This window comes from Magallana gigas, chromosome 9 (assembly GCF_963853765.1).
Source record: "Magallana gigas chromosome 9, xbMagGiga1.1, whole genome shotgun sequence".
Lineage (NCBI taxonomy): Eukaryota > Metazoa > Mollusca > Bivalvia > Ostreida > Ostreidae > Magallana > Magallana gigas.
In genome coordinates this window covers 26,827,738-26,844,107 of record NC_088861.1, presented here as the reverse complement: position 1 = coordinate 26,844,107, position 16,370 = coordinate 26,827,738, and the positions used below count along the sequence as shown (strand labels likewise).

The 16,370-nt window shown below is 34.0% G+C and overlaps 1 protein-coding gene across 1 annotated transcript; it reads right to left on the bottom strand.

Annotated features, from left to right (window-relative positions):
• Window positions 1-7,734: 7,734 nt before the first annotated feature.
• On the bottom strand, window positions 7,735-10,461 carry LOC136271641 (tripartite motif-containing protein 2-like). The gene is made up of 2 exons (XM_066072019.1): window positions 10,378-10,461; window positions 7,735-9,740 (listed from the first exon to the last, which is right to left on the bottom strand). The coding sequence occupies exon 2, from the start codon at window positions 9,696-9,698 to the stop codon at window positions 8,028-8,030; it is 1,671 nt and encodes a 556-aa protein (XP_065928091.1). The 5' UTR covers window positions 9,699-9,740; window positions 10,378-10,461; the 3' UTR covers window positions 7,735-8,027.
• Between the last annotated feature and the right edge of the window lie 5,909 nt (window positions 10,462-16,370).

Below are 16,370 nucleotides of genomic sequence, written 5' to 3'. Positions count from 1 at the left end.
CTCTGTCAAGGATTCGGCTATGGCTTGATGAGAAAATGTCTGCTTGTACATAAGTTGCATCGTTTTCCCCATCAAGGATTCAAACTCCTTTCTCTGAGCTGAGAGGAATGTATACCAACAAGGAGTAGACCTTCTAACTACAAATGAACATGTAAATAAACAAACAATTAAACAAACCATTAAAACAACAAACACTCTCAATCATTTGATTACTATCAACCTTCATATCAGTATTTAAAGAGTCTAGGTGGTCAACAACTTAGTCATCAAATTCACCTTAAATTTTTAGGTAATATTTTCAAAGCTAAAAACTATTACTGTATACCAGGAAATTAACTCGCGGAGTTAATTTTCGCTATATTCGCTGAAATTAAAACTCTGCAAATTTAACATCTTGTAAAGTATAATAATGATAAAGAAATAGGATTTACTAAAATCATTTATTTTATCATCAAAACACAAAACACAAAATATGTTTCCGTTTTAATGGCATAGTAGTATAGTTGACCCCACTTAATTTATAGCTACTGTGGTTTCATTAATATTCAAGGGTATTAATTTTCGTGGATAAAGTGAAAATCACAATTTCAAGGATACGTAAATACATGGCAATGACCCTATCAATTCAAATTGTGAGTAGAAATTTCACTTTATTTAACATTTAATTCATGGATAAACTTAACAACGAAATCCATGAAAATTGATATTCAACAAAAATTTATGAAACCACAGTATTTTGTCAAGAAAGATAATGGTATTAAGCAGTCTATCATATTAACAGATCATTGCTATTGTTACAAACTGGAAATATTTTATGATCTACCAATAGAGACATGCTTTCATTTTGAAGGTTTTTCCCTCTACTTTCGGTTTTGGCATACAAGGGAAAATTTGTTTTTAATAACTTCTTTAAAAGCACATTCTTCATGTTACATAATCTTTTAAAAAGAACTGCATTAATCAAACATGATTGGATTGACACTTAACAGGTACCCAAGCCACATGCGGTAATGCGTGAATAATTCTGTCTGCCCAGTGCTCTCAGTAAACTTCAAAGTGATTTGGGGGCTCATTGTGTTTATACAAGGTTCTCACGAGTGTCTACCACATAAAAAAAGTGTGAAACTCAATTGACAGAAGCAATCTTTCCATTATAGAAGTGGGGTGCACTTAAAGAAACTGTTATATTAACCGGACAATTCATGAACGGGTACTACACAAACCGCTGTTTTTATAGAAAAGCATTTCATTAGATATCACTCTAATTGTTTTTCAACAAAAATACATATTTTGAAAATGAATCCAAGATCATTGCGAGTTAATATACATGTACCATATACAGATAATCATGATCGTGTTTGAATTTTATGTTTTACAAGTTTTTGTTTTCCACAAATTCAAGCTACCGCGATTTAATGCAAAATGAAAAAATTGCGATCTTTTCCGACCGCAATTTTAACCTCCTATACAGTATTTACTCAATAGTAAAAAAGTATTTTACTTTAAAATATGAATATTTCTGCATATCTTTAAACAGAGCTCTTCTTTTAAAGGAGATAAATATAGTCTAAAAATGGCCATGTTCATCCAGCTCTCTTAATCAAAACATAAAAAACACATTTTATTTTCATGGTGCAAAAATGTGTCTATTATAATAGGTCAATCAATTTACATGTTAAAATATTTGCAGTATTTACATCCATACTATTTCTTCTCATAATAAGTTTAAATTATTCCAGCTTGTAAATTTTCACATTAATTTTATAGGATAATCTAACTTTACATAAGGATAGTGTTATGGTGTTACCTGAATATTTTACATAAGAGTAGAGGGTATCAATGGTACCTGTATGTGAGACAATGCGATGGCTGTTTCAGAGGTGGGGTGCACTTTGACGACTTGACCGAACCAGCAGGGGGATTCCTTCATGCTTCCCTGCCCCCCCCCCCCACCCCCACCCCAAACAACACACCATCAGTAGGTAGCCGTCCTCTTTGAGAGTACCAAGGTTTTGTATTGAGGCGCTTAAGTCTTAACGTCCACAAGTCACATTTAACAGCTGCAAGATGAGGGTCGATGAACGGGACGAACATCAGATATCCTGGGTCATTGGTCAAGAAGTTGACCTTAAAGGTGATGTCACTTTCTGTTACAAAGTGTGGAGAAGATGGCCTAGACTTCACTGCTTCAAGCTAGAGACACAATCACATACTTACCATCACAAAATTATTTGTTTTAAGTTCAGCTAAAAACTGTGGTCATTGCAATATTAATGTCCGCAGCTATTTCCAGATCCTTCAACAACAAAAAATACTTCTCAATACCACAAAACGGCAAATTCCACAAAACTTCCAATGATTATATTTAATGGGTTAAAAATGCCATGCACAACTCAATATAATTCACTACTGCAAAATTTGGCATATTTCTTTATGCAGGATTTAAGTTGGAAGAATTATTTCTTTAAAAAAAGTCTGCAAAATTTTTGTCTAAATTGTCGTCAGGGTCTATATGTCCAAGTTTGCAAAATAAAGGGTCATTTGCATACCTATCTTTTATAACTGCATTTCGATGTGACTTCTTGGAGGCCTTCTTCAGTTCTGTGAATTGTTTATGGGATGATTTTTGAATGTTTGTCTGGTGTTTTTTTTTTGTCTCTTTTTACTCCACGCATAAAAGGTGGTGGGGTGACACCATACAAGTTTCCTGTTGACATTTCTTCCATAGAATTACATTGGTAATCACTCTCTTCTTCACTTCCACTACAATCTGCATCATGATGACCTTGTCTTTGAGGAGAATGTCCACTGAGAAAAAAAAAATAAAACTGACAAAATTAAATTTCACTTCACACTTCATAAACATGGCATTAATATGTCATAACCATAGAAAAACACAAAATAATTCATTTTTAACACTGTTTAAATAATGCAACATATCTCTCTCTCTCTCTCTCTCTCTCTCTCTCTCTCTCTCTCTCAGACTAGAAATTTTTTATCATGTTTATCATTATAGCACCTTACATGTAATTTGGCATATGTAACTCCACGGATTGATGAACCAACAAAAACACCATGCACATTACAGTCTTATTTCAATTTCATCAAACACTGTTCTAACCAGATTGACAACGCACTAATATCTTACCACCACCCCCCCCCCCCTTTCCAAGCCCTTTTTTTATTAACACTAACCTTGAACCCATTTACACAGAATCATTTTTTGAAACGCTGTATTACAGCTCTTGCAAATGTTAATAATTTCCAACAGATAGCTAAGTGTTTATTTTGTGTATTCTAAGACTCAATGATACAATGTTTGTATCACCTAGTCATTCCGTCCAAGATAACATGTACGACGTTCACGACACTGCTTGCTTGCAGCATTAATGCAGGTCGGATGCATTGTTTTAGCACGATTATTTTGATTATGCAAAATATCTAAGTCACAATAAGCTAATCTACCTGATGAAATCGTCTGGATCTTCCGCCAGTGGGTTAAAATCTTCGGTTGGCGTTGTCAACAAGGGAGTTTTTAATTCCCGTTCCGCCATATCAAGTTTCGATAACTCCTGCTCGGTGAACATGGTCAGAGTTTTCCTTCTTTAATTTTCTACCCAATGTATTACATGCAGTTTATCAATCCTTTAATATGTAGTCTGGCTATCATTATTGTTTGGTAATTTTAAGAAGAAATGCTAATTTATTTTTTAATATGAAGAATATGAATTTTTTTTTGATTTATCTGATATTCTTGAACCTTTAATACAGATCGAATGTCGTTTTATTTTAATTTTGAAGAAATTGAAGGAATAGAACTTCAGATATCAATCAATTTAATATCTTTATAATAAAAATATCACAATATCGGTATGACCTCTTTTTATAATAGAGAAATTTTCAACTGATATCAAACGTCAAAATATGATAACAAGAAACAAATTTTTTTTTTATATAAGGAAGATGTTTATGTCAAGAATTGCGATTTTTTTCTCTCTTTTTTCACGACCATATATTCTGAGAAAATCTTTTCTTTAATTGAAATTTACACTACTTTTTGGGTTTAAAAAACAACTACAACTTATCAAATTCAAAGCAAGTCAGAGGGGAGGGTGGGAGGGGGGGGGGGCTTTCAAACTTATGTAATAGTCGGTGTATTTTAAATATAATTCAAATATGACAATTAATTTTCTCTCCATATACATGTATACTTAGTAAATGGCGTGAAAGTCATTTGCCAACGAGGGAAATGAGTACATCTAATAGTCGGTGTATTTTAAATAAATTATATAATTCAAATGTACAATTGCATGATTGTCCATTTATGAATATGTAACTTTATTTTAATAAATTATTAACCTAAAAAGCTATGAGCTAATTTATATTGACCAGTAATAATGTATGCATTGCAAATTTATATTGCAGAGTACCGGTATATATATATTCATGCCAAAGGACCCCCGTTATACTTATATCGTCATTATTTTTAGCATTTCTTTTCATTTTCATTTCATTTTACTTATTTATTTTCATACATTTTTAATTATCACATTTTATCGTTGGTTTGTCGTATACACTTATAGGGTCAAATTAATGCGTGGCTACGTACGCTACAGTCATCACTAGCAAACCAAGGACTGATTCACCATGCAGCCCCAGTGGATTGCTGGATGTAGATAAATATACGCAGCTACTGATGATATCAAAGGTTTAGAACCGCTTATTGTTAACTTGATCTTTTTATATATAAAGAAATTAGTTAAAGTAAACATGTAATCGTTTAAAAAGGCTGGATTGTCAACAGGTTCACCATCAGATCTACCTATAATTTTAAGGTATGAATTGTTAAGCTATAAGCTATTACTTAGTTAAAAAGAAAATCATATATATCACCCTTTATATTTGGTATTTTCCTATTATTTGATATAGAGCTCTTCTTCTAAAGGAGAGCAATACCGTCTAAAAATGGCCACGACCATCGAGCTCTCTTAATTGTTAAGCTATAATTGTAAATAAATTGCCATACTGCACAGAGAGAGAGAGAGAGAGAGAGAGAGAGAGAGAGAGAGAGAGAGAGAGAGAGAGAGAGAGAGAGAATTTCTTGTGTACCAAAGATCGAATGGATTATGAATTTTCTGCAATCTGAAAATGGTCGCGAACAAAGCAAAAACTTATATGAATACTAGCGAGAAAAAAATCATAAGAATGCAATGTGCACATGAACACTGGTTATGAGTGTTCTACTTTTAATAGCTATACTCTCAGAAATAGATCTAATTTATTAAAAAAAAAAATCCACAATATTCTTTACATGGGATGATGCGCTCCCTCTTTAGATATGTTGTTTGAACTAACGTAGATTTACTTCAAGAAAATACCTGTTTCGATTTTGTTTTGAATGCTATTTTTTGGTGTATTGAACTCGATCTCCATTTTACCCACAATTCATACATACTTATCAGACAACTTGTAAATGCCTAAATGACGTGACAACCACTTCTCCAAGTACAAGGGTAGATAAGCTTGAAAAAAAAATGAAAAATTCATGATTGTGTTTTCTTGAAGCTTCAAGTCGTCACTATATATACATGTATGTGGGAAGGTGGTACAGTATTCAGTATATTCATACGCGGATCTAGAGGGAATCGGGTTGGGAGAGGGGGATCCGCTTATCCCCCCCCCACCCCGACAAATAAAATTAGCGGGATCCCTTGGACCCCCTCTCCCCCCCCCCCCACTGCCCCCTGGAAAAGTTTCTGAATCCGCGCAATTCTTTGCAAAAATAAGAATTCGGTAGCCACACATAGTCACAGATTTTTTTCATACTTTTCAGTTTGATAGACTTTGAAAAGAAGCATAACACAATTTCTTTGATGCTATGTGGAACCGTTGCCATGGTAACAGAGAGAAAAGATTTTAAAATGGCATTTTTAGGCTTATTCAAGAACATTTTCTGAGTAATGACAACAATTTGGGGTTTCCAGGGTAGAATGTATTATGAAGAAGTTTGTCATTTTTCAATAGAAACAAACAGTGTTCACATATTTTATAAACGCATGTTTTAAAAGTCATCCATGGTAACTACATGTAAAGAGAAATTTCACAATATGATTTCTTCATTTCATCTGAATTTAAAATGCAAATCTTGAATTTCTGTGCACACTATCCTGATTGAGAAATTAAGAATTTATAAATCAATATTGAAAACCGTTGCTATGGCAACCAGCGGAAAAATAAGGTTAATTCTCATATTTTGAGGCATTTTTGAATAGGTATTATTCACAGGAAAATATAAATATATGATAAAATCTGCAATTTGCTATTGGATTTTTCCATGCAACTTTACATTTTATAGCAACAACACTTAGAACTATGTTGCAGAACAAAGCTATCTGTGGTTTATAAAGAAAATTAAGGCTTATCTATACAACTTCCAATAAAAACAATTGCCAAAAATCTGTAAAATCAGGAAATTACAGCATATCAAAATCACCTTAAAATTTCCAATTTTTTTGCATTTCTTTGCCATGTTCTTATAGCAATGGGTGTCAATTTTCATTAATAAAACGTACATATTGCATGGTCACTAATAGGTAAGTAAAATTCATTAGTTTCTCTATTCTGCTTAATGAAAAACGTAAAAAAAATTCAATAAGTATTGGTATTCTCCAATAGTTTTCTTCTATGAAAAAAAAAATTAAAAATAGGAATAAATGTTGTTTTTGTGTTTGATATTTGATATTATTGGGCATACCTTCTAACATGGCTTCAAAGTACATGTAGGTAAGTTTTGCTATTTTCCCATCGTTAACTTCAGTTAACATGACAACAGTTACCCTCAGAAACCAATTTTTAGTGTTTTTTAATAGCGATTTTAACCTAGATGTGTCTATGTATGAAATATAAAAACAATAAATATGCATAGTCAGACCCTTGCATAATTTATTTTACTCTTTATAATAGAATTGCTAAATTTAACATTTGAAATGGAGAGAGAGAGAAAGAGACAGAGAGAGAGAGAGAGAGAGAGAGAGAGAGAGAGAGAGAGAGAGAGAGAGAGAGAAATGTTAATTCAGAATCTGTTCTGATGATACGTGCCTGTAACATATGTATAACATGAGGTGGTAGTGTTTTGACAAATCAAAATCGAAATTCGGTTGGAGTAAGGGCAGGATTGACGGCGGTGCAATGTTAATTATTTCCCAATTAATTTTTTTTCTCCAAATTAAAACACTTAGTGGTGAGGTTTTAAAAAAATGAATGATTCATTCATCCATTGATTATGTCTGTTTTTGCAAAATAAAGAGAGGACCTATGTAAAATTAACTTCGAATCAAATATAGTATCCAAGATCTTTTAACTCTTAGGAGATTTGTATCTAAAGTACTCAATGTCAAATTCCAGCATCTGTGTCAATTTTTAAATCAGTGTCAGGAAGTCTGTTATTACCGGCAATAAGTCTGAAATTCATCATCATGATAATATTTAAATATTCTGAAATATTGATCCCAAGGCACTTGATAATATAAACATTTCTTTTCAGAATTAAGTCAAGTTCTCCTATCTTTTGAATAGTTACATTAATTTTATAATTAATAATATACATGCACACATATTACATTTCACTATAATAGCTAGAGAACTATTAATATATCTATACCTAAGAATTAAAAATGTTTGCAAATGTCAACATCCTTTAATGTTATGATATAAGAAACCACATTAACAAAATACTGATTATTTACATTTATTTACATATAAAACCAGTTTATTTACATGTAAAATATACAGATAGTAAGTAATCATATGTACACGAACAATACACAGTCTCTGAATTGTGACAATCACAGCAGTTTGATAAAACATAACAAATAACACGATCATGGTTTGGTAATACATGGATTTTATATAGTTCTAGATAGTTTGTTGATGTATTATAACATTTAAACTAAATCACTTTATTTACATAGATATTTGATGTTCACTCTGTAGACATGTAATATTATGATCACTGGAACACAGTTTGTTTACATGTAATATTGGATTTTCTTCACTTTACCTGTTGTCAATTCACACACAAAGAGGTTGTCTCTGGTGTCCACACATAAACCACTGGGACTCTGTAAATGACAGTTGTCAATGTAGCGGAGGAACTGTCCATCCTGATCCAGGATGTGGATACGATGGTTGTTAAAGTCTGCTGTCAGGATCCGACCCTGGCTGTCTGTAGTGATACCACCTGGAACAAATTGTTCCTTGGTAGAAGAGGGAGAACCGGTGTAGGTAAACCGGAGTTTCCCGGCCTGATTGACCACCACTACTGCATCGGCTCCATTGTCAGCTACACAGATATCTAGGTTCCTGTTCTCACTGATGTATTTAGGGTAACCTTCAGATGAATAGAGAGGTTGTCCTTTGTCATTGTATTGAATTGTTTGTTTCTCTGTAGAGCCAGAGTAACGCACAACTTTCGCTTGTTTTTTATCATCAGTGACCATGACAACCAGGAGGTCACCAGAGGAGGTACTACAGACATAGCCAGGTATCCACCCCTGTAGTCTGATCACTGTCTGTATCTGTGTATTCTTCACTATGTTCACAGTTCTATCATTGTCATCAGTATAAACTAGCTCACCACTCTGTGTCACTGCTATGTCCTCTGGTATATCCCCTGACTTGGTTTGGATTGACTTCACTAGTTTACTGTGGAGGTTGTAGAGTCTCATCATGTTGTCCTGACCAGACGTCCACACTTCATCATCACTCAGACAGGATACACTGCGTAATCTATTAGATTCTCCATACTCTGTGTTTATATCTGTGATGATCCGTGGTACATCAATGAGTGGTCTGTCAGGGGGAGAGGACTCAGCACCAGGAGAATCCATTGTGTAGCCATGTTCTTCTGTTTTAATAGATAACGCTGACAGAGAACCAATCTGCTGATAAATCTGTTCTTTGTTAATTTTCTGAGGGGTGAATCTTGGTAAGGAAACTGTGAGTTTAGGAGGTAATCTTCTGAACTCAGCAATCCTGGATTTGTAGGCAGAGACAAGGCTGACATCATTGGAGTTTAGTAATTTCTTTAGATCAGCAATGCTCTGTGTGATTTCAGAAATACTGCGTTGTATTTCATTTTCCTGCTTATTCAGGACAACCAGGTGTTTTGATTCCATTTCATCCATGTCTGATTTCAGTTTCTTGATGGCAATGTCTATTTCTCTGTGCAAGTCTTCTCCATGTTTGTTTAGAGCTGTTGTTACTTTCTTGGAATTTTTATTTAGATCAGTTTTCTGAACTGGGATGTTAGATGCGATCTCTTGGTATTTAGGATAAATGGAATTTTCTAAATCTTGTAGATCTTTTTTTAAGGCTTCTCTCTTGGTATCCAGAATTTTTAAAATGCCAACTTGCTTGTGTCCTAGATGTTCATTAGAGGAAACACACTCCACACAAATAGGAATGTTACAGTGTTCACAATGAAGGTCACATAACTGTGTGGAATGTTTGGAACATTTAGGATTTAGTCCCCTCTTCTTAAATGGCACTACTTTGTGTTCTTTGGATTCATCTAAGAGATGTTTTCCAACGCAGGCTACACACAGATGTATATGACAAATGTCACAGTACATAGGGGGGCCCGGGGTCTCACAGAGATGACACCGTAACACATCCTGGGCCCAAGTACGGCGGTCCATGGTCAGGCACTTCGATAATTTGATGGGATTTTTAGATGATTTCTGAAAGAAAAAAAGAAGAGTTACATGTATTATTAGCAAAATTGTTTTTACTAACTTTATGTCATTTTTGTAAGTTAAGTCAAAAGTGTATATAGTCACAGGGATGGGTATGGGGAAAGCCCCCCCCCCCCCCTCACCCCAACAAACAGATGGGTATAGTATATGAGTATACGGGACCAAGAGAGTATCATACAAAGATATTTTCTGAAAGTCTTAGAGTACATTTTTTGTAACATTGCTTTATGGAATATTTTTCAGGCTGGGTCTCATCTCAATCTCATAAGCGGGTACTAAAAATTTCAAAATTGGGGGGGGGGTGATTTTTCTTTTTCAAGTTGGGTGGGGGAGTCCATGCCCTATTTTTTGTGTAATTTTGCTTTTCTGAATTAAGTTACGTTTTTCTATGAGGGTTAGGGTTCGGGGACTCCCGACACTCTCTAGCCGACTTTCGTTAATAGGATTGCTCTGTCCGCCCCCGCCCTCCCCTACCGACATACACTAATGGCGATGGTCTAGTTTGTTCGCTAACCCATGGCAAAACAGTGAAATAATGTGCACAATGTTATGGTGATGTTCTATATTATCATTTCCTAATATTCATTTTACTTATTCATAAACAATTTTACAAACTACAAACCTTCACACTCCAAAATGGCGATTCGGATATTTTCTCTTCCGGGTCTGGTTACCTGTACAATCGTCACGTGATTTCTTTATTTGTAGGTCAATGGGTCGCCTCTTACCTTACTGTATTTATAAACACATTTTTCGTGATGGAACTCGTTGAAAATAATGACAATCGTTAAGAATTTGTTTTAACAAGAAGTTTCGGAATGTGGTTAGCGTAAAGTGTATCTGAGGCTGGAGAAGGGGGGGGGGGGGGGGGGTCGACACCCCTAGGCGCGGATCCAGAAAATTAATTTTCAAAGGTGGGGTTATGGGGAAATTTGCTGGCATAAAATGCATCATTGTCTCAAGTCACGGTCTGGGGTCCACGTTGGTATATAGGAGAGGATATGTAGACTTGCAGGATTTTAGGGGCGGTCTCTTAAAGATCCTAAACTTGTAAGATTAGGGGTAGCTGCAGGTCTGTAGCTCCCGGTCTGAAAAAATCGGATAGACGACCAGGTCGCCCATCTGAATTTTTTCAGACCGGGAACTACAGACCGGCAGCTAGATTGGAAGGGTTAATGGGGCAAAGCTTTTAAAGTTTTCAATACATTAAAGAGTAAAATGAAACCGTGAAATTAACTCCAATATTGGCCATCCCGTTAATATATAAATGCTTAATAATTTTGTATTATTTTGAAGAAAAGATATCTAGAGAAAAAAATGCAATAATTTACAAGTTTCTGGTATAAGAAAAAATCTAAAAATTGTTCACTAAAAATGTTGCAAAGTTTGATACTTTATCTATTATACTCTGTCCCGAGTTTTTGCTTCCACCACTTTTTACTTGATATTTCAATAATAGTAAATACCTTTGTGCTCAAACTACGTTCATCAACTAATATGAAAAATGTCCAGATTATCTGTTTTGAAACGCCCCCTCTACCGCTTCAGATTTCAATACACATCCAAAAATTGAAAGTCTACGGAGATTTTGCATTGCATCTGCCATTAATAAGCCCGGATGATAATGTTAAAAAATTGCGCGATGTATTCCGAGTGTATTCCGAATGGAGAAAAGATGTAAACATTTCCCATTACAAATCTCCGTAAGAAAATTGTTTTCGTTCCTGTGAAATTTTATGAGTGAAAAGGGATAATTGTTCAAAGAAGATATCTTGGATATATTCCTTTTCATCGATTTCAATTGTATTTCTTTCCCAGGTATGTGTATCTATAGTACTATATTAAAATAATAGACTCGAATATTTGGTCTTTAATACCAAGAAAGCGGAAGAATACTGTGTTTTGTTTTATATATTTTAAACATAATTGGTACTTGAAGATTACCCATTTGTTTTATTTTTTCTTAGTTAAGCTTTGCTAATTAATTATCAACGAAAATTCCTCAAAAAATCCCGGAAATCACCTGGAGTTTTTGGATTTCACAATCTTGCGCTTGCGCAATACATTCACGCTAACCGGATCGTTAGTTTAAATTTCCACAATATCACATCTGCATGAATAAACTCAGAAATGATAATACAAATAAGGGTAAATTTTCATTGGACTTTTGCTATATATTCTCTTCATATATATTAATGATTTCTTATGAGAGAAAGTATAAAATAACAAATGTTCATTTCAACTGAGTACTTACTATGACAAAAATTATTTGATCACATGCAAAAAGTTACATTATATTTGTTAATAGAAGAGTGAAGCTAGAATATGTTTTATCGTAAAAATGAATAATGTCCTACGGAACCAGTTTTACAAAGAAAATACGTGTACGTTGGTTATATGGTGTTGAATTATAATTCCCTTAATGGATTATAATTTTTAGTCGAAAGGTATTTGCAGTCTCAAAAAGCCCCAAAAAGTTTTGTTGTGATGAAATTGACCGTTATTTTCAAGTCAACTTCATTAACATTCTCCAAAATCGTTCCGGAGCGATTCTGCAATTTTTTGGCTACATTATGGGTATAAGGGATGCATTCTAACTGTGGTGAGGGCCTTTCCCGAAGCACAGTTAGATTATTCAAACTAAGGAAAGTGAAGTGAAACTAATAGCATTATTGTAGGCTTATTACGGGCCGCCAGGAGGCGGTCCGTTATTTGATACACATTTAAATATTGTAACTGCGTTTCTGCGGGATAGTTTTTTTTTCATGAATTAATATTATGCTCATTTTTATCAATTATAAGTAAAATTGTATGTAGAAATATGTTTTATGCCTTTTAAAAATATTACATATTTTTTGTTTTGCTTGTAAACGAAAAGTTGGTCATAGACGTGATTTTATCGAGACTATAATCTATTCGGAAAATTTCGGAGTTTTCCATTGTATTGGGATCAGTATACGGGACATCCTAAAGACCTGAAATACTAAAGACCTGAATGACATGAACTTTTATATAAATGATGTATTTGAATTTCTATGTGCTGCGTCAAATAAAATGACCTTGTGTGTGAATTTATTATAATGCCATGTGCTTTGTGGTAGAAAATTATCATGAAATGACATCCATATCATTTTTTCACGCAAAAATATGAAAAAACTGAAAATTTGTATTGATCTGAAAATTTGAGCTAACCTGATTTATTTTTTTTAAAATTCTTTTGAAATAACAATGATTATCTTTATAAACTGTAGTGTATAGAAGATTTATAATTCCATTTTGGAAAAAAAATTATCGAACTCTATTCTGAATAAAAGTAAAATGTTAAAAACGAGTTGCTGAAAATATAGTTATTTAAATTAAAATCTACCATTAAATATATATTAGTACAACCAACTCGTTATTTTCTTTGAAGTTATGATTTATACAACAATTATATTTTTGCGGCCCATTTGACGCTTGCGTCAATGTGATTTCTTGTAGCTTTCTTTTGTAAATGTCAGTAATAAAGTGTGTCGATGTACCTATTTCGTAAATGTCCGATATGCAATGTCAACCTGTGCATGCACGGGTCAAAGTCTAGTTTTTATTAAAAATCATCAAAAATTGATGGAAGCAATAACTTTTGACAGACTATAGTCAATTCAATCATAACGGACTATGAATTTTACAATTTTGATTTAACTATTCAATCTCATGAAATGCACACTATCATTTAAACAATAAAATGCTTTCTTTGGCGATTCATTCAGGATATGAAGATAGCGACATTGCAGAAAAAAATACATAACCCGCGTTAGCGGTTTAATATGTAATTTTTTTTCTGCAATGATCGCTACCCGAATGAATCAATTTATTGTTTATATTAACATCTTTTTTTAGCCAATTGATAAATAGATCATGAAAAGTAAGTAAAATTCACTAAATTACTGTTAATGTAAGTAAACTGTACGTTAACTATAAGAAACAGCCAAATCGTCTCCTGTGAGACTTTGAGTCTGACGTCGTCATGGTTATTTCGTGCAGTCCGTGATTTTTCCTAGGTAGTTGTAGGTCTCGACCAATCGATAAACTGGGTGTGTCAAGTTTGTTCCTGTCACTTTCTTGTCAGTTTCAGCCGCTGTAGATTTCGACCAATCAGTAAACGGGGCGTGTAGATTTTAATCTGGCTGTTTCTATAGAGCTATGAATAAACTATAAGTTTCCGTAAGAAGTAGAGGGAATACTATATATAGTAATACTTGGTAGATGTAAATATATAACAGTGATACGATGTTCTCTCGTCATTATCAAAATAGCCTTACATGTGTCTGGAACTACGCAAAGACTATCTCTATTCTTTGATTTTTTTAAAAGTTCAAACCATCTAGACATGTATGTACTTATTACAAGACTTTACATTTGAAGAAATGTTTGAAAAATGTCCTTTTTAGGCTTTTTAAGGAAGAGGGGTCGAGATGATTCTGTTATACAGGATACTCATGTAGAGTAGTTATCTTTGGAAAAGTAGAACGTACTATAGTTCTCAAAAAACAGAAGGATTGGTGACAACATGCAGTTTTAATATCTAAATACTACATGTATTTTGTTTCTACCATAAAATACAATTCTTGCATATATTATCTAAAAAGAAAGCAGACTCCTTAAATATTTACATCACTAGCTACAATGTACATGTATGTAAATTAATGGCCGGTGATTCTACTATCAATACAATTGTTATTACATGTAGATATTGCACATTGTTGATCAATAGCAGTCATTCATACCCCCCCCCCCCTCCCCCAAACATTAGCATTCAGCATTTTAACTCATTTTACTGATAAGTACATGTACAGACACTGCACAAACATTCCTATACGGTATAAGACAATTTTGGCCGATGTTAATTCACATTTTTTGTCTCCTTCTCCTTTCTCTCTCTTCCCTCCTATTTTTTATATCTTAATTTTTCCAAATTTCAAAGAGAGGTTGCAACCCTTGTACACCCAACAACCCCCCTCCCCTTTCTTTAAAGATCCGCCATTGCACCTCTTCTCTTTTTTACCGTCTGCCTTCAAATCCAAGAGTAGAGAGAAATCATCATATTTTCTAATCAACATTAATTATAGTGCAAAAGTTTGTCAACCACACTTTTACTTGATATGGTGTACATGTCATTCAATTTAAATATATATATATAAATGATTAATGTTTAAATAAATTCATGAATTCCCTAGCACCGTAAAATCTATGCGGTCACAATTGGTGGATGAATCCTAAGGGTAACAACAACGCCCGAGGCTGCTGCATATATTTTGCAGTAGCCAGATCCTGGTCCTTCTTCAGCCAGCAAGTTCCCCTATTGAAGCTCAACTCATTACTGCAACGATGGATAACAACAGTTTCAGCCATCATAAACAGCGCAGACGGTTTTATCTTATGAACACCGAGAACATTTATTTTCTAACTGTCAATATTTCACTCAGCTTACTTATGTCATCACCTGTCAATGGATAGTCATTGTTCAGATTCCTATATATTGTTACGTACAATTGTCAATCGGCAGTCTGGAATACGGCGGCTAGACTCGGTCACGTCCGACTCACCCAGAGTCTTTAGTCCGGAGGCCACTTCTTGCCATATCCGACTTGCATGTATTTGTAACATGTCTGTATGTTAAATTGTTATAATGTTGCCATCGTTGAGTCTCGTCCAATAAACGTGGAATCCTGCATCAATTGCCTGTTTATTTCTCTGGAGCTGCATTATGGTGGACCTTCGGGAATACGGCACACCTATCCTTTGTTTTACCTTACGGCCTACAGCGCGCCACAACCTTATACTTGCACCCCCACGCCAACATCCCCTCACCCCGTTCGTACTGCACACGGCGGATGCAGTTCCAGAAGAATTCCCCAGTACCGTAAAATTTACGCGGTCACAATATGCATCATTAGCAATTTTTCCCCGAGACCATATTAGATTTAAGGAGGATCTCTATGATGTATTTCACCATCCCTATACACACAACTTTGAGTTTTTATACTGGCTATACAAAACAATTTGCTTGAACACAGGGTTAAATTTTGACTTTAAAAAAGTTTGCAGTTTTAATTAAAACTCATTCTGATGTTTATCTGCCTATATCAGCCAATAAATTGAACCGTGTTAAATTAAATGTCACGGACAATTTTCAAATATTTAAAAATAAATTATATTATTATTTACATCATTGTTAAATGTATTTGTTTGTTTAAAAAAAATACCTGTATGTATATATGTTGCAACGTTTTTGTTTTTAAGCCATTATTAGCAATAATTTAAATCAATTGCAACAGTATTGGTGGTTGGAATTGAATGTATCATTTCGCAATAGTAACAAACATTAATTTTATTCAACAAATGGTGCCAGTTGCACAAGAATGCCGAGTTGAGATAAATTTTTAACTTGTACAGTCTTGTTGGTGTTTAATTCCTCTCAGTATCTCGCAGAACACATCACGCTCTTGAATCCATTTTATACTGTGACCCCTTTTGTTTCTAAAAGGAAATCTATATGTGCCACAGACTGGCTATTCTAGTTGTCATAAAGAATAACTGTATTTTACTACATTTTAATACAATACATTTGTTTAC